This window comes from Paramormyrops kingsleyae, chromosome 24 (genome assembly GCF_048594095.1).
Source record: "Paramormyrops kingsleyae isolate MSU_618 chromosome 24, PKINGS_0.4, whole genome shotgun sequence".
Classification (NCBI taxonomy): Eukaryota; Metazoa; Chordata; class Actinopteri; order Osteoglossiformes; family Mormyridae; genus Paramormyrops; species Paramormyrops kingsleyae.
The window spans coordinates 4,878,859-4,897,634 of record NC_132820.1 but is presented as its reverse complement, the minus strand read 5'-3'; the positions used below and the strand labels follow the sequence as shown (position 1 = coordinate 4,897,634).

Below are 18,776 nucleotides of genomic sequence, written 5' to 3'. Positions count from 1 at the left end.
CAAGGTTTCAATGTTTATTTTGTTTTAATACATTCAGTCATAAAAATGAGACATCAATATCATTTTATTGACCACAACTGAAAAACTCCAGCATTCACAGAGCACGTTTCATCTTCATTTGTATCCAAAAACGTGGATTAGTCTCTTAAAAGAAAAAAAAAAAGTCAACGCCACATTACAAATGCTAAAGATAAAAAAAATGTAAAATTTATACACATAGCTATTTTACGTTTCCGTTAAGAAAGTGTGCAAAAGCTATCAAGTTGCTACAAAATAACGAAAGTGGCATTTACACAGTGCGTTCATACAATTCGTGTATTCATTGTCACAGATGCAAAATGCCAAATAATACTGTAAATTCGCTTGCCGTTTACTCTGCTTGCACCAGCTCCGAATCCATGGGAGCGAGCTCTTCACACTAATTCGGATTGAAGTGCTCATTCGAGCTCCACTCCACTTCACATCGCCCGATGCAGCAAGTACTGGATATCAAAACCCCTTTTTAGGATATATGCGTGTATATACATGTGTATGGGCGTATATACGCACGCACACACATCTGTAGTTTCATTTTCCTCATACAAACCAAAAATATTTGGTATGTGACAAAGACAGACTTTGGAGCATTGCTATTACCAACATTAGTGCATACGCATTTGCTTAATACTAGAGCAGGGGCTATATTGTCAAAAAGGAAAAAAGAAAATAAAATCATACAACTACCGCAACAGACAGCGTGCTAGTTTGAGCGTGCTTAAAGCTTGTACATCAACTGCCGTCACCGTTTCAGGTTAACTGAAGTTTACCCCCGTCCTACAAGCTGTTCTATATGGCCCTTCAAGCGACACCTTCCTTTCAACAGCCGTAACTTTGACCAACCAGATATCCGCGAGGGAACCTGTAGCGGCGGGCGTGGCTTGGGTGGGCGTGGCTTTCAGCACAACACTGTGAGAAGAGCCTGAAAATGCGTGGATGGCTCTGGGTGAAGTGAAAATGTCTAAAGCCTAGATGACAGCGGCAATGGACAGAGAAAAACAGATTAGCCCACTTTTGTTAAAATAAATATTGAAATCGACGGGGCTGCTTCACATTGAAACGAACGGATTTGGAACCTGGCACGCTCTCAAATCCACACTTTAGCATGAAGGAACCGCAACCCGACATGTAAATATGACCCAGATGTTAGGGGTGAGGCTGATGAGCACAGTTTGAATGGACACAAAGCCCAGAGAGGCTCAACAGACATGGTGAGAGAGGTTAGCATCTACCAGGAAGCCGTACAGCAGAGATCTTAATCGTTGGCCCATGTTAATAGTACTGGCGGCCACGTTACATTCCTGACTACTGTCCAGCCTGCACGACGCCGGGCGTAGGCTCAAGACGTGCGCTGGCATGAGGCCCATTCTGTGGCACATCCTGCTCAGGCTCTGCGGACACCTGCGAACTCCCATCTGATTCCAGATCAGCGTCCACCCCGTCTAAAGTCTCCCCCTGCCTTTCGGCGACGTCGGCAGGCGGGCTCGCCTGCCCCGCCTCCCGCTGATTCTGATTGGCTGGCTCCAGCGCGTCCTGCGCGGCCGGGCTTGCAGCGGCTGGCTGCGATTGGCTCTTCAGCGGGCTGTGGCAGAGTGGGCAGGTCTCCTGCACATACAGCCACTTCTTCAGGCATCCGGCGTGGAAGATGTGGCTGCAGGGCGTGATGACTGCCGATCTCATGTCCTATGGCACAGAGAGACGTACAGACATCAACACTTCCGTATTACTACGATGATTTTATTACGTTTATTTAGCAGAGTATTAATCCCTGGACCAACTGGGGGCTTGCGGTCCTGCTCAAAGGCACGACGAAGTGAATTCATTCCAAAGACAATGGGATTTAAACCACCCCCATTACAAGCTATTATTGGCTTCTACTTCTTAAGACACGAAAATTAGCATAATTTAATATTGAAATTGTGTATTATTCCTTCCGTTAAAAAAATAATTGCAGCAATAGGTTGTTATACACATTAGTTATGTTCTACAGCTTATTGGGAGTCTTGGAGCTGACAGGGAACTACAGAACGTGTTGATTGAGGAAGCGAGTGTGTCGTAGGGCGCCCCCACCTGGTAGCAGATGGCACAGATGTCGTTGTGCTGCTCCAGCTGCTGGCTGGTGGCGATGGGCATGCTCTTGATCTTATTGACGGCGTCCCTGCGCAGCAGGAAGCTCTGCCATCCCAGCTGTGCACGCAGCCACACGTTGTAGTAGGAGTGGACGAAGATGATGGTGGAGCCCATGACGGTCCACTCGCCGAAGACCGTCTCGGAGACGCCGTAGGCCACCACGCACAGGGCCACCAGGAACTCCAGCAGCCTGTAGGTGCCGTTGACGTAGTAGATGACGTCGTCCATGTTCTCCACCGGCTCCTTGCGGAACTCCTCCACCATGAACAGCACGTAGATCAACAGCGTACCCAAAACCTACAGGCAACACACTCCTGTCAAGTCCTGTCTTGTTAGTAGCACAGTGGTGAGAGACAGACTCATAACTCAGAGGTCGTTGGTCAAAGTGCCAAAGGCATGAGACCAAAAACAAATTCATACAAATAACTGGGTGCTTCTCAACGCAAAGATCGCATCTGTGGTCTCGCCAAAAGCGATCTCGCCAACTTGCCTCCCAAGGACAAACGTTGGGCACAATGCATTATGGGATTGGTCTCGTTTGACGAGGATGCATCCGAAGTATTCTTGATATTTGGGGTGGGGCGAGAACGACATCCGGGGATTTTTTATTTTTTTTTTAAATCATGTTCTGTACGTCTGCTACTAATATCGGAATTGGGCTTCGGCAATGGAAGACGACGTGAAACGGGTACGTGAAAGCACAGGTACGCATATTGAGAAACACCCATTGTCACTCACTTAACTGGCGTTAGCCTAAAAAAAAACATTCCACTGTATTGAATGACCTTTCCCTGGGTGACTGTAGCAGTATTTAGCAATGACAGAATAACAAAGGTTTTGAAATGGAAACAGGGTAGAATTACCTTCGCTATCGGCGCAAAACCAAGACGATGGATTTCAAACACCTAATGCCTCCCACTACTAGCACATATTATTACAGAATACCCCCGCGACCCCTGTAGATTTCCGAAGGGCTGTGATGTGTACATGCGCGTATGACCTCCCCCCCGAATGTGACGCAGACCTGCAGGGAGGTGAGGATGCTAGACGAGATGATGATTAGGAGCCAGAAGTCCATGTGGAAGAACTGGCAGATCATGTAGGACATGTAGGCTGGGAAGACCAGCAGGAAGAGACACAGGCTCACTGCCCGGAAGTGCTTCCAGAGACTCCTGGAACAGGAAGAGGAAGTGATGAGAGGATGAAGCACCGGTTAATGCGCAAATGTTCGTTTTACAGGGTGGTTCAGGAAAACTCATTTATATTCATAAGAAGCACTACCACTGATTGGCCAGTGAATGAGTTCAATGGCCAATCAGATAGCTCCTCTTGAATGAGGTTCCCCGAACCACCCTGAAAAAAAAAAGAGCTTTCCCAAACCACCCCGTAAATCAGAAATTCGTCCTCAGCTGGAGGGACAGCTTAAACATTTTAATCATCCTGTTAACACATCATCCCATTTCCAAAAGGGCACAGTGTCAGGAAATGAACATTAATTTGTACGAGTTACACTGCATATATTAGCTCTGGACTACCCAGAACCTTAATTGTCTCATCTTTGCGGAACTACAAAGACAGATTATTTTACGGGTAAAAAACCTCAGATATGGCAGAAGGTGCCGGAAGCTGGCTTACTTGTCCCTGGAAGCCCCCAGTGCCAGCACGATGGGGTCAGCGATATCCAGCATGGACTGTAAAATAGACGCCACCACAATGAAGAGGATGATGCTGAGGAGGAAGGCCCGGTGGATGACCTGCAGCTCGATCAGACCCGTCTGAACGGCCAGGATTAGCAGCGTGATGCCTTCCGTCATTCCCCTGGGGCAGCAGGGAAGTTCAGGGAGACATAAACCAGAGGAAAAACTGAGAGGGACAAAGACCACAAGAGGGCGGCCAGTCTGAGAGGGACAAAGACCACAGGAGGGAGGCCAGTCTGAGAGGGACAAAGACCACAGGAGGGCGGCCAGTCTGAGAGGGACAAAGACCACAGGAGGGCGACCAGTCTGAGAGGGACAAAGACCACAGGAGGGCGACCAGTCTGAGAGGGACAAAGACCACAGGAGGGCGGCCAGTCTGAGAGGGACAAAGACCACAGGAGGGCGGCCAGTCTGAGAGGGACAAAGACCACAGGAGGGCGGCCAGTCTGAGAGGGACAAAGACCAAAGGAGGACGGCCAGTCTTGAGAGGGACAAAGACCACAGGAGGACGGCCAGTCTGAGAGGGACAAAGCCCAACCCCCCAAAAATCACAACACATTTCCTACCTAAATCCTACAACAAACCCTCACACCCCCAAAACACCACAATAAACAGAGACGAGAGCTTAAGATACTACAAAATATTACAATAAAATATACATAAAATATTACAATATTACATTTCAGACACAAGCAAAACCAAGCCATTAGGCAGAAAGAGTCCTAGTGGTCTGTCGATGACAGTTTCCCAAAAAACAAAAATGTCACAAGCATCTCATTCTACCAAAACAAAAGGACAGATCACAAAACTGTACCATAAAACCAAGCAGGCCAAGTATGGTTTGCGGTTTACAATAATTCTACTCTCATCTCCTCCCCCCTAACAGTACCGTTTACCCTTGTTCCCACCACAGGGAGAACATTAAGCCGACGGAGATGAAAACAGGCAAATCGTAAAGCAGCCCCCAGTCATGTGACAGGTGGTATGGACGGACAGACGGACGGACGGACAGACCGACTCCCCCCCGCTCACCGGTGCATGGTGTTGTCGTTCATGAATGCACGGTAACCCTGCAGGTAGAACTTGCAGAGTGTGAGGACACCCAGTGCCACAAACGATACGGTGAAGACCAGGCCGAGTAGAGAATAGGGGGTGCTGCAGCACTCTGCGATGCTGAGATGTGGAGGAGAAGTAGGGAACAGGACAACAGGATTAGCAATAGCTCCATCACAGCAAGCAACCAGGCAAATCTTGCATATTTACATAGTGTTCACATAATGTTCCCGAAAATTAAGAGTAGACGTCGACGACTCAGCAGCGCCCCCACCTGGTGAGGAAGAGGAATAGCAGCCTCTCGCGTGAGGTGGGCTGGTCACGGGTGCTGAAGTAGGTATATATCTGCAGGGCGAACAGCACCAGCCAGAAGCACATAAAGAGGACCGGCAGGACCAGCTGATTCCACAGGGACATCCCAAGTGCTAGTAACCCATAGACCTCCACCACCTGCAGGGGGCGATAAAAGCCAACTGTAACAGGCAAAGCCAGTGATGGCTTAGAGGAAAATCACTGAGGAAGGAATTAAAATTACAGCATAGATGGGAGTAAGTCTTTGGCAAGCTGAGCAGAAACCACACGTGGAGAACATAGGCCTAATTCCGGAATGGGTGAGGGCCAAACGCAGAATTTTTTCCAAGCCTGATCAAAGCTGGGACACATTTTAATACAGAGCGTCCAGGAACTGCATGCTTACACTGTTTTATGACATAGTAACCACAGCATCAAAATCTAAGAATATTTATACCTAACCATTATCATTTCCATTAATTTTTTGGTACATATGCTGGGCTGTAACTCGGATCTTAAGACGTCTGGGGCCCGAAGACCTAATTTGTGAGAGAATTCTCTCTCTGCTCAGACTGCTACCTCATTTAAATAGGACTTAAAACATTATGGTCTGCTTTTCATTAAATTACATCAGTTTAGTCATATATAGTCACAATTAGGTTTCTGTTTTTTTTATTTTGCCTTTCAAATGTAATTTTAATGCCTTACTTAAATGCGTATTTCTGCCTTTGTAAAACACTTTGAATTGCCTTGCGTCCGAAGTTACGATAATCGTAGTGCTACAAAGGTTTTGGGAAAGGCAGCACTGGACTAGGACTGCTTGTATAGAATTCTCAAACATCTGAGCTGACCAATCATCATTCGGGGTTATTGCACCTCATAACTTTCTAGAACTTTCTGCACAAATAAATAACCACATGACATGGAAATGCTCTGACCTGCACCAGCTCCCGGTAGGCCGTCTTGGCCAGATTGTACGGCACCAGCAGGTTGGAGGCCAAGAAGTATAGCACCTCCAGGCCCGTGAAGATCATGGCGAAGCGATTGATGAAGACGATGGTCTCCAGGGGGACGAGGCACAGTCGGGCCACCAGGGGGAGCAGGTGGGCCGAGAAGAGCCAGATCTGCTTGGTCTGCATGACGCAGGAGCAGAGTGTGCAGACCACTAGCTGACCTGCGGAGCCGGGCGAGAGGTCAGACCGCGGGATCTGACGGGAAGCACCACCCCTCCCGATGAGCCCCACGGCACCAGCGAGGACCGTCCAAGCACAGGAGACCAGACCCAAGACATACTTGCAATACAGCGTTTCAGTAGCACAGGGTGGGGATTTGGTCGTTACACCCTGCTTTAAATCTTGTTGTTTATGGCATACAAATACACCAAATTCTGTCGCTAACTAACTATGGGTAAACCAATACAAGGGAAGACCATTTATCATGAAGCGGATTAGTTTGTACGGCATGCAAAAAATAAATAAAACAATAATATAACTAGTGGAAACTACATGAAACTCCCCAAAGAGGGATAGAATTATAAAAATCAATCATTCAGTATTAAATGACAAAACAAAATAATAATAATAATGTTACACTGATATAGTGTCTTTCACAAACCCAAGGTTAAAAGAAGGGAAAGAAGAAAAGGATCAAGCAGTAGAGAGAGAGCAATATCCATTAAACAGGAAAGTGTTTATGTCAGATTTAAAACGTGCAAAGTAAAGAACAGCCACAGAGCGACTGGAGGAAGAGAATTCCTATGTTTGGGGAAAGTGGCAGTGAGTGACCACCCATAGAGAGAAGCCTGGCGCCATGGATACCGAGCGGATAACAAGTCAGCAGCCGGTAAGATGACTGACTTTCAGTGTGAACGTTTACTGGCCTAGTTTACACTTCGTATTAAAAAAATGCGTCTTGGGCGATCGGATCGCAAGTGAACAGCTGAGACACATGGCCGTCTACACCTGCGTCTGCCAGGCGTCTCCAAGGTTTCCAGCCGACTGCTCGTGCTCAGATTTCGTTGGTGCTCCGCACACCGTTATTGTGAAGTGCTTGTCGGGGATTCGTCAGACCACAATGGCGATTACGCTACTAAAGATATGTGGTGGAGTGTGTCCCAGACCACATCGGCAAGTGGTTTGAGCGATCGGATCCCAAGGCGCCTTGGTGGTCGTTTGATACTTGTATTTGGCGAAGTCAACTTGCAATCCCATCACCCAAAATGCATTGCAAAACCAAGTGTAGACAGGGCCGAACAGTGAATGAAAGACACTTTGCATACCATTCAAAGCAAACTGAGCCGTGTTCTTTCTGCGTCACGCAACCGCGGGTCGGAGATCGCGGCGCAGCAAAGCGTGTCATACCCTGTCACCTCGCCCCAGGACCGAAATGAGACCAGAGCCAGCGGGAGGGTGATGACCTGTCATTTTGACTCAGCAGCAGTGAGTGTTATCCAAACCTCACGTCAGGAGAAAGACCCGCACGGCGTTGTCAAAATGTAGGTCTGGTTCCCATTTTTACAATATAGTATCCTCGTTTATATTAAACTCTTGGTAGCTGAACCTTGTTTCTCTGGTATCATTCAAAACATCCGGGGGGGGGGGGGGGGCTCCTTGGGGAACATATTTAAAAGGTGCGAGCTCACCAATCAGAGCCGTGATGAACCTGTTCATGGACAGCGGCTCCAGGTACAGCGGTCCCTCGTACCCAGAATCCAGTTCGCTGCGAACATAGTCCCTGAAACAGACGTCGCCATGGTAAGATCTCTATGGCAACACCAATGGTTGCCGTGTAACATGCCCTGTCACAATTAAGAAATCACACGACTTTAAGGTTCCACTGTTCCCTCTGATACAGTTTCATAAGTGATGCAGACGGTTGGTTGTCATATCCCATAAACAAGCATGCGACAGATATAACATTGGAATTTCTCTCTGAGTTTGAGACTGAACACAGTTCACATCTTCTCCTGGCCGAACATCTGTTCTAAATGATCAACTAAAATCACTGAACCCAGCACCTGCAGATGTCCTCAGGGGACAAAGTACGTATCCGTCATTAGTGATGCGGAATTTTGCAGAATGCGAGGAGGATGGAAAAAAAAGGGCATTCAGGGGATCAGGACGTGAAAATCGGAGAGCAGGTGTGGGGCGCACTGCGCATCACAGGGAGCACTGCGCATCACAGGGAGCACTGCGCATCACAGGGAGCACTGCGCATCACAGGGAGCACTGCGCATCACAGGGTGCTGCACTCGCTCTGCCGAATATCAGTGACTGTCATCTTGCATCATCATGAAGTGTGACCTTCCGGAGGCATTCAGCTTTGCAGGAGAGACTCACACGCCCATTAAAGGTTATTTTATGCACAGGTTAAGGGACAAAACCAAAGTCACACCCGTTCGTCCATCCATCCATCCCTCCCTCACATATCGCAGACGCAGATTCCTTTGCATCTGCCCTGAAGATCCAAAAAGGCTCCAGCACACCCCCCCCCCCTCCCCCAGGCCATATCATTCAGTAAAGCGCCGAATAGCCTTTTGATGAGGTGGGGAGGACAGACACATCCGGGTCATTATAGAAGCCGAACTTCTGAGGACAGACAGAACCAGGCCCCTCCTGAGGACATCCGAGGTCAAGAGTTTTCATTACCTGGAGACCTGATGTCCAGCAAAGAGGAGCAGGGCTGTGAGGACGTACAGGTAGAGCCGGACCAGGTGCTGTCGAGGGAGCGTCAGAAGAACTAGACTTAGGATGTAGCCTGCAAAACAAGTTCATATACCCCACTGTGAGGTCATAAACACACCGTCGCTAGCGGCAACAGATGCGAGTAAGTACACAGTTACAGCACATTGCAGGGAAGGAAATGATCCTTGTCGAACAACAAACTCGCGAGAACATACCCCAGGCTCACAAACGAAAGAGAGGAGCACAATATTGAAATAAATTTAAGCGCTGCTATTATGACATTACAAACCCCTGCTGTAAGTGAGCTTGCTAGCTGAGCAGAGCTGCCTGCGTTGCAGTTTGGCTGGACAGGATTGGCGTTCGGATGCCATTAAGCGTCAGGTGAATAAGGTAATGGAAACAGGTGCGCAAAACCTGGCATGAAACCGGGCGTGACTGCACCGTCCAATCTGGGCGCAGCCGAAGCACCAAGCTTCAGTGCACAAAATATGCGATGAGTCAGCACTTCTCTGCGAGCAGCTGTAGTACGAATAGCTTCAGATTCCTATATATAGATGATTGCTCCATTGACTTCATATGACACCCCATTAAAACACCTCACACATCCAGCTCTGGATGATCCCGCCGAAACTGCAACAGCTAACCTGAATGCACGACAAGAAAAATCACGTCCACTGGAGGCATCTTGTCTTCTCGTTTGTATTAATCTGAACACCACGCTCCGTTCTGAAACCGACGTTTATAGTTGTGGGCTTTTTTTTCCTGTTTCTTTTTTTTATTAATCTCAAGTCAATGAGCAGGTCAAGACTAAATGGGGAAGTGCCACTGAACAGTAAGGTCCCCAGGCTAAGAGGTCACTCCAGGACGAGGAGGAGCTTCCTCCTTCACCCGAGGACACTGTCGTGACATGAAGACCCGCGACGCTGCTCGGTGACCTCGGCGATCTCAGGAATGCTAAGCTAATCGTCACCGAGACGCACGAAACGGCAGAGGTTGTGAAATGTGCTCTCTCCGTTACGCCACATCTAATCAGCGATTTCAGCTGCCTGTGTTTAAAGTTGACCCGGTCTAATACATCAAAGTGATAAAGACTTGGGCTCGAAACTAAGCTGGCTTTCAAAGTCGGGGAATTCCGTGCGAAGGTGCGCTTGCCGTCACTCCCGACACGCTGATGAAACACCAAGCATTTCTAGCATGTAACTTAACATATGAATGTTAAGGATCTGTCTAGAGACAACCCCCATGTTCAGGACCCCCGACTTGTACTTACCAACAGCCATAAAGCCTCTTATATTAATAATTCAGGTTACACACGATAATCCCTAATAAGGAACCTGCACATTACTTTGGGATGCCTGTGTAAACATTACGTGGTTTCAGCGCTACTAAAGTACTGAGTACTGCATTTACTTTTATTTTTACTATATAAGAAAATTATCATCACAGTCGGGTAATTCAGGTCCAGAGAGAAAAAGTCCAGACCGGGATTTTGTTTCAACCAACCAATTGAGCATAAAGAGTCACAGTCACAGAGTCACAGTCACAGAGTCCTCACAGTGATTATTATTATGCGTTACTTTTTTTCCCCCGACTTATTTACTTAAATACTCTGCTAACTTAGAGACTTCGGGAACAAATCTCGTTCGTAACCTGGGAACTGCCCTGCACATCCAACCCAGTCGGACACACAAAGAAATAAGCAAAATGGCTCCTGGACTCCAAGCTTGCCCAATGCTCCGAGGCATTTTGTTGGGCAATATGAGTCTAAACGTCGCATTCATAACGCTGGATTTGCCCAGTTATGGGGGGGGGGAAAAAAAACCACCATTTATGACGAGCACGCCCTACATTCAGTTATGGAAAAAGTCACAATGAGAACGGGGAGTATGATCAGCCCAGAGAATCTTCTGGAGTGACGTAAGATAGCGTCCTGGGGAGAAACTGGAGCTAGTTGACTATTGCCAACACGGCTCTCCCAGAATGTCACACTGTCCCTTATGCCAGCGTGTGCACGCAGGCCACCCCCAGGGCACCGGGCAGCTCGCACGAGACACCACGGTGCACGTGGCAGCGGAGTCTCACGCCGCGTAAAACCTCCCTCCGCGTTCAGCCGCCTCTTCGCTTTACGGAAACTCCCGCCGACACGTAGGCGACCTGAGCCGCGACTCCACATTAAATAAAGAGCATGTTCTCTTTCAAGAAGAACGAATAATAATAATCTGCTAGCTGCTGGTCGCACATACAGTGCGCGTGCACACAATCCCACAGCATCTCTGGCAACCCACGCACGCATCTGAAATCCCCTCCAACGTTACCCGTAAACCGACACTGACATTAAAAGGCCCCCAACTACGGAGGCCCAGCTGATAAAAAAACCGCCGCAAGAAAAGGCGTAGATATTAGTACATAGACTTTCAGTTATTTGCATTGTCCTGAGCCGTCTATATTGCTGATGCACAGTCATAAGCCTACTAGCGTGGGTTTTTCTAGGAAACATCTGCCAGTCAGTTTCGTAGTGGAAGAGACTGAGCAGAAGTCGGTAGTTGATAACTACAAACAGCGACATGATGCAGACCGAAGCAAAAATAAACCATGCTAACCACACTGCTGACAAACTGGCAACCGGCCTCAACAGCGATACGTCACAGAACCGATCGTCCGATTCGCTCAGAGCTGTCAGCGGCAAGATTCAAGCCCGAGTCCAGGCAGGGCTGCCACCGAGGCCCAGACACACCTGCCTGAGGCTGAACGCAGGGCAAACACAACCCCCCCAACCCCATAGCTCCAGAAGAGTTTCCCAATCCAGTCCTCGGGGACACAGCTCCTGGGAGGGAGCAAAAATGTGGCCTGTCCAGGCAAATAACTGGGAGGGAGCAAAAATGTGTGCCGGGTTGGGACACACTGCTCTAGAAGTGTTACATTTCAGAAAAATAACACTATGTACTTACTCAACCAGTAAGGAAAACTGGCCGATAATGGGCAGGGCAATAAAACTGTCTGCACCTCAGTCTGCTCACATCTAGCAACACTGTCATCTGGCAGCGTGTAGCTCAGAGGGTTGCGGAGTCAAATCCCCGGGCCGACTATCCCCGGAAGCATGAACGCTGCTTTGGACAAATGCTAAACAACTGTAAACGAGACCCAGGGGACAGCCATGCAGCGACGACACAGTCCCTCCGATTCAATGGTCCTCATGTAAAATCCCAGTGCTCTCTGTCCCATAGTGAACGCCCTGCCCTCCAGAGCACGGACGCCAAGGGTTCCGCCGCAGTTCTGAGGCTGTTGCAAGGTACCCAATTACCAAGTCTTAATTAGCAATATCTAAATTCCCCATTGATATAATTAAAACGGCAAACTTTGGTGCAGAGAGATTACGAGGGGAAAAATATATATACAGGACAGCAGGCGCTCGTGGGAGTTTTACTTACACAAAAATGTTCTGGGGGCAGAAGGAAAAATGATTGGTTCAGAGAGATAACCAATCAGATTGTAGAGAAGGTGGATGCCTTGTCCCTGTACACATAATATAATAAAATTTCAAATGCCCACTGCAGTGGTACTAAAACATAATGCCACACACATACAGCATAAAAAAGCAACCAGAGCTGGGACCAAGTCATCTGATTGGTTAGTCCCACCTCCTCTAGTTGCTTGGATACACCTCCTCTACAATCTGATTGGTTCAGAGAGATAACCACTCATTCTTCCTTCTGCCCACAGAACATTATTTGTGCAAGTAAAACACCCATGAGTGCAGCATGCAGGACTAGGGCTAGCGCCTTATGCAGTGTGACAAGCAGGTAAACACTGATGTCAGCAAGCAGAAATTCGCTGCTGCCCTTTAAGAAAACACCGGAGATTATTATCCCACTCTCCAGGATAGAGGGGAGGGCATTGGATTATCTCTGACTGATTTAGTCGGTGGAATCCGACTCTGGGCACTCTGCCTGCCCCCCCCGCCCGTTATCTCACAGACCGCCCCGCCCCCGCAGGGAGATGGGGGAGGGTCGGGCGGCTGAATGAGCCGAGCCGCACACGAACGCACGTGCCCTTTGTAAATAAGCCATGAGGTCAGAGTACGGCATGGGATGCGTTACTGGAGATCGCATGGATCAGCCTCCCCATTCAGAATGCGACCCCAGATATTACAGCGTGGAGAACCATCGCAGTAAGCATGGCTGGAGGACAGAACACACACACACACACACACACACACACACACACACACAGAGAGAGAGAGAAAGTGAAGCACCAAACTAACACAACCACACCATTTATAGCCAAATTAAGAGGCAGATGATTTAGAAAAGCAGGAACAGAACCTACGCTAACTGGTCGTCACTTCCTCTAAAAACAAAAAAGCAAGATGATGACCCTGATGAATCAACTTGAGAGGGGGCATTTAACAGATAAAAGTTTCACCTTTCCCATAATAGATTCACTGTATCCCCCCTCCCAGATCAGTGTCACGTGACCAAAGGGGCGGGTCTAACGCAGGCAGCTCCGTGATTGCACTCTGAGATGGGGAAGTCGAAGAAGAGAGGACCCGACACTGGTCTATGTCCATCTTAACCTCCTGAGTCCAAGGCTTTTGTTTGGTATGAATGTTTTATTTCCTTTAGCTATTTGGGATTAGTATTACCTCATAATCATAAAAACCAAACATTATTTTTTTGAACAATTAATAGTTTTAAACTAAAAATGATGTCCTTATATGAGGACATAGGGTCTCAGGAGGTTAATCACACAAAAGTCCTCTCCAAAGTAAACCAGCCGTATTTTACAGAAAATACTTTTCAAGTTTTATATTAACTTGAAATCACGGAAGGTGATGTGCAAGTGCGGGTCTTTGAAGCCAGATACCACAGGAGGTCCAACCTCGACGTTCCATGTTAAGCGACAGTTCCACAGGTTCGAAAATCCATCGTCTCATTACTTCTGCACTACAACAGCGTTACTCAACACAACACAAGACAGTCTGATATCCAGAGTTCCCTTCGAACGTTAAAGTCAAACCCATCAACTCAACGGGCAAAACCTCTGTCGAACGACTCCTGCCACAGGACATTTTGCTCATAGACCGCGCACCTTTAAGTCAGATAATCTGGGCAGCACAGAACAGGCCATATCCAGAACATCAACACCAGTCCGGCTCTACATCTCATGAACAGAAATACATTTAACGTCAGTCCTGTGATATCCCAACAAGCTGAATCCAAAGTCGAGCTACAGACTATGAATGAATAAATACCTTTACAGGCAAAGCACAAGGTACGACAAAACTGGGAGGAAAAGTCAAGGAGGATACAAATACAGAAAAATAAGAGGAATAGAATATAAAATAAATACAGAAAACACCACAAGTAGAATATTAAATTGAACATAAAAGCAAAGAAAAATGTAAATGTACAAATAAATAGAAAAAAATGAAAACAAATAAAATAAGTTATGTGGCAGGCACTCTCCTTGTGATTCTGCAGTGTAATTAAGAAACATTCCACATGGTAATCAATCAACAGTTAAGCGACCGGTTGAAATTGGGGGGGGGGGTTGATACTGACCTACATAGTGCAGGTAGAGAGCCAGGTACTTGTACTGGAAGAGGGGGTTGTTGTTGAGACTGCTCCGCTGGATCTTCTGGAAGAAAGAGCTGACATCCCACCTGTAGAGCACCTCCAGCAGCATGATGCTGGGCACCCGCAGGCCTACGTTCAGCACCGCCTCCAGCTTCTCTTTCAGCACCATGGCTGAGGGTCGCGGCGCTAAACACTAACTGGGGAGGGTGAGGGAGAGAGGGAGAGAGGCGGCAGGTCATGAGGACCTATCCTGGAGCACGCAGTTTGAAAGGCTGTCTGGGGCCGAGACGGTGGGGGATTACCGAGAGTGAAACAAAAACAGCTGCTTTACAGGAAAGAGATCTCTATGGGGGGGGGGGGGCGCTCGTCAGTCAGGTTTTAAGGATAGATTAGATACAAGCCAAAAATGATGCAACTGCTTCTAAGGGAGCCAGGGACAACAGAGAGGCAGCAAGCTTAGTGCAGTTATCCACCGCACTGGCGTCCCACCGCACTGGCGTCCCACCGCGTCGACGTCCCACAGCACTGGCGTCCCACCGCGTCGACGTCCCACCGCACTGGCGTCCCACCGCGTCGACGTCCCACCGCACTGGCGTCCCACCGCGTCGACGTCCCACCGCACTGGTGTCCCATCGCGTCGGCGACCCACCGCGTCGACGTCCCACCGCACTGGCGTCCCATCGCGTCGGCGACCCACCGCACTGGCGTCCCACCGCACTGGCGTCCCACCGCACTGGCGTCCCACCACGTCGGCGTCCCACTGCACTGGTGTCCCATCGCGTCGGCGACCCACCGCGTCGACGTCCCACTGCACTGGTGTCCCATCGCGTCGGCGACCCACCGCGTAACGTTCCACCGCGTCGACGTCCCACCGCACTGGCGTCTCATCGCGTAACGTCCCACCGCGTCGACGTCCCACCGCGTCGACGTCCCACCGCACTGGCGTCCCATCACGTAACGTCCCATCCAAGCCTTAATATTTATCGAGAGACATCTGAAGCAGACCCACTGGACATTAGATGTATTTTACCACGTGCAGCATGTACCACAAACCAAAATAACCCGACAGCACTGCCAGTCTTGTGATGGCACATTTCTAACTAATAATGCTGCACATACACACAGTGTGCACTGTATCATATGGTATCTTGTGTTATGCAGTACATTTCACTTCTTCCCTACGATGATCGAGGTATGTCCTGATGAACTTCCGTCCTCACGCTGGATACCCGAGCTTTCGTACTAATGCTGGGCAATATGCCCTCATAATGATATCGCAATATATTCAGAGATGGTCACAATATCAATATTTCTTTTAAAATGCATACGCAGAAAATAGTGTTTACTAAATTGCTTTACTGATAGTTACAGAGCGTGACATTTTTAATGATTAATTACACAGACAGACTCATGCCTTGATGGAATGTGTATAAAATTATGCAAGAAAACAAGTGTTTGCGCTATATCATGATACAACATTTAACTTGATGATGATATGAATGTTCATAATCACAATTAGTGACGCAAAATTCTGGGAATTTTCCTGTTAATTCCCACTTGTTCCCGTTAATTCGCATGCAAAGTTTCCAACTTGGAATATTTCCAGAATTCCCCAGCTTAACCACCCATGTGACGGAAAGGCCTGCTACGTTTCCAGAAATTTTCCACCCCTTTGCAACCCTAATCACGATATGATATTTTATTGATATATTGGCCAGCCCTCTTTGGTACTACCGTGGCACAGACTAGGGTACAATATGATCGCTGGTGGCTGTGTGTGTGTGTGTGTTGGAACATCTAAGATGAGAAACTATGCCCATATGAATTAGATCATCAACGCCTTCCTTCGATTAATACACCGCTTAGAGGGACACCTGTTCTCAGATCAGTTCCTCTGTGTCTCAAAGTTGCCAACAGAAAGCAGTGATAGTAACACTCCCCCGTTTACTTCATCACTTTCGACTCAGTCAGGCAGACGTGACCCGGGCAAAAGCCACGGTAGAGGAATCTGCTGATGACCCCTCCACTCTAATTCTCCAAACAAGGACACGACAAGAATTCAAGCATTTTAACTCCTCCCGGTGTTTGGAATTTGTCCCCATTTCATCATAGAAAAATGGCCTTCAGTGACTACATTTCTGTTTCCAAGAGAAACACTATGCAAATGAGCTTTTGCCCCAATTTAAGATGCCATTTCCACATTTACCTGAATTCTGAAAATCAAAGTTCATTTTAAATGAGAGACCTGTAATCTGTGAGCAAGTTTTAAATAGTATTCAAGTGGACCAACAGAAAAACAATGCATAAACTACCGACAATGGTGTTTGCCAAAAATCCTCCTTTGAAAACAAACGGTGTAACAGGCTGTAGTTCATCTGTAATCTATATGGATCCACCCCCATAGTTCGGCACGTTTGCGAACAGCGGATTAATTGCGAAGTTTATCATAATAGTGAAAAATCCAGTTTCGTTGCCCATTACTTTTTAAAGTAATAATTCCCTAAATCCCAATGCTATGGAACTCCACAGAGGACATGCACTGGGAGGTTTAAAATGCATTTCTCACAATGAGGGAAAATTCCCACATGGGAGGGGGTTAGATTTTCAATAGTAATGCAATAAAAAACTGCCCAGATTCAATAGCATTAGTCTTGGCATTTTCAGAGGAATCCACTTCCCCATTCTTCTGACAAATGCTATTTGCACGTCGAATTACAAATTTCATTTTGCGATCCAGAAAACAATTAGTGATCTCGAGAAAACATATCTGTCCATGTTGAGATGACGAGAAAAATAAGTCGTCATCTCGAGGTAACAAGACAGTAAGAAAATGCGATGCAGAGTTGCGATGAAAAGATGCAGACGAAGCAATAGTGTGTTCACGTGAACGGGGCATGTTAAAAGTTCATTGCTTTAAGTGTTCTTTAAGTGATATACGGAAAGAAAAACTGCATGAGTTTCTTTTTTAGCTAATCCGAAAAATTATCCGACCCGTTACTCAAAACTGATGTTTTGTGATCTGTTGCACCCCTCCTGAAAACCGTAATGTTAGAAGAAGAAAAAAAACAATAGATAATTCTGAGAATGAAGATTTTACACAGATTACAACTGCTAGTTCTGAAAAATGAATTTATCAGTTATGTGCTGTTAAATCAACCCTACAAATAACCTTCGCCATCAAATTAGGGATGCTAAAATTATACAGATTTCTGGCACGTTACTGAGCCCCGCTGCCTCAAGCATGCACCTCTTCACACACAACTTTAAAGCCCCTGTTCGTGGTACGATCGTTAGTGACATTCATCATCTATATGAAGCGCGTGCACCGCATGTACATAACATGCACCTTAAGCTTGGGTTTTTTAAAGTGTTTTTAAAAAAACAGGACTATATGAAAGTCACGCTAACGACGCAGCACTAATTAGCAGTTAAATTGAAAAAGGAGAAATCAATGGCTCTGCTTGTGTGTTTTTTTTTCTTCTTAACACTGACATTATGTAACTATAATGAAGGCTACGGATGGCGACCGCGGAGGTGTCACGGCGACGCAGAGTGCGGCGCGCGGCAGGACGGACTGGCGAGCACGAGCGCGCATGCGCCGCCCCGCCGTGAACTGCAGTAACCCCGCGCCTGTAGGAGCCCTATTAACACGCGCGCTACCGCTCCACTCCCACGCTAGCCGCTTTGCGGGGACTAGGCGGGGGGAAGCGGCAGCTAGTCCGCTTTTAATATTACCATTAAGGAACTCATCACTGCAGCGAAAGCCGTTTGCGCACGCAAACAGGAGGAAATTAGCCACAAGAGCGACGGAAACTCCATCAACTTCATGCGCAGCCAAATGTTTCGGATCATCTTCGTAAACCTGAGATTAACTGCACAGAGGCAGCGAACGCGCAGCCCATAATTTATGAGCCAGAAATCCCACGAAACGTGTATGCACGACCACAACATCTATTTCAGAAGATTCCGCTACACTGCCTAAAAAAGTAAAGCGTACCTAGCGTCGTCTATTTTTCCTACGTGCTTACCGAGACAGCCGTGTAAAAACCAAACAATGCTATACGATACATCTAGCTACTCCCTCCTAACCGTAACCTAAAACTGTCAGAAATAAAGTCGATTTCCGTGAATAGCACTTACTTTACTCCGTTTACTTCAGACTCACGTTGCATCTCCAGTCGGAAATCAACCATTTTAAGTCGACTGTTTTCGGTCCTGGCGGTATTTAGGCTGCCCACGGAGACGCAGAACAACGGGCTACCTCCCCTTGTCATCCAGCAGCCATTAGAAGCGCTAAGGTTCCTACTGAG

General features: G+C 47.5%; 1 protein-coding gene across 1 annotated transcript; it reads right to left on the bottom strand.

Moving 5' to 3' along the window:
• Positions 1 to 18,776, bottom strand: LOC111850559 (RING finger protein 145-like). Its single transcript, XM_023824559.2, has 11 exons — positions 18,607 to 18,776; positions 14,452 to 14,663; positions 8,855 to 8,963; positions 7,849 to 7,940; positions 6,146 to 6,381; positions 5,191 to 5,366; positions 4,896 to 5,036; positions 3,802 to 3,984; positions 3,191 to 3,338; positions 2,107 to 2,463; positions 1 to 1,719 (listed from the first exon to the last, which is right to left on the bottom strand). Exons 2-11 carry the CDS (start codon positions 14,633 to 14,635, stop codon positions 1,342 to 1,344), a joined length of 2,004 nt encoding a protein of 667 aa, XP_023680327.2. The 5' UTR covers positions 14,636 to 14,663; positions 18,607 to 18,776; the 3' UTR covers positions 1 to 1,341.

Coding starts and splice junctions, on each gene's coding strand:
- LOC111850559 (XM_023824559.2), bottom strand. CDS start 14,635: ATGGTGCTGAAAGAGAAGCTGGAGGCGGTGCTGAACGTAGGCCTGCGG. Junction 3,985..4,895: donor AACGACAACACCATGCACCG/GTGAGCGGGGGG, acceptor CTGCTGCCCCAG/GGGAATGACGGAAGGCATCA. Junction 1,720..2,106: donor TCTGTGCCATCTGCTACCAG/GTGGGGGCGCCC, acceptor TCTGTGCCATAG/GACATGAGATCGGCAGTCAT.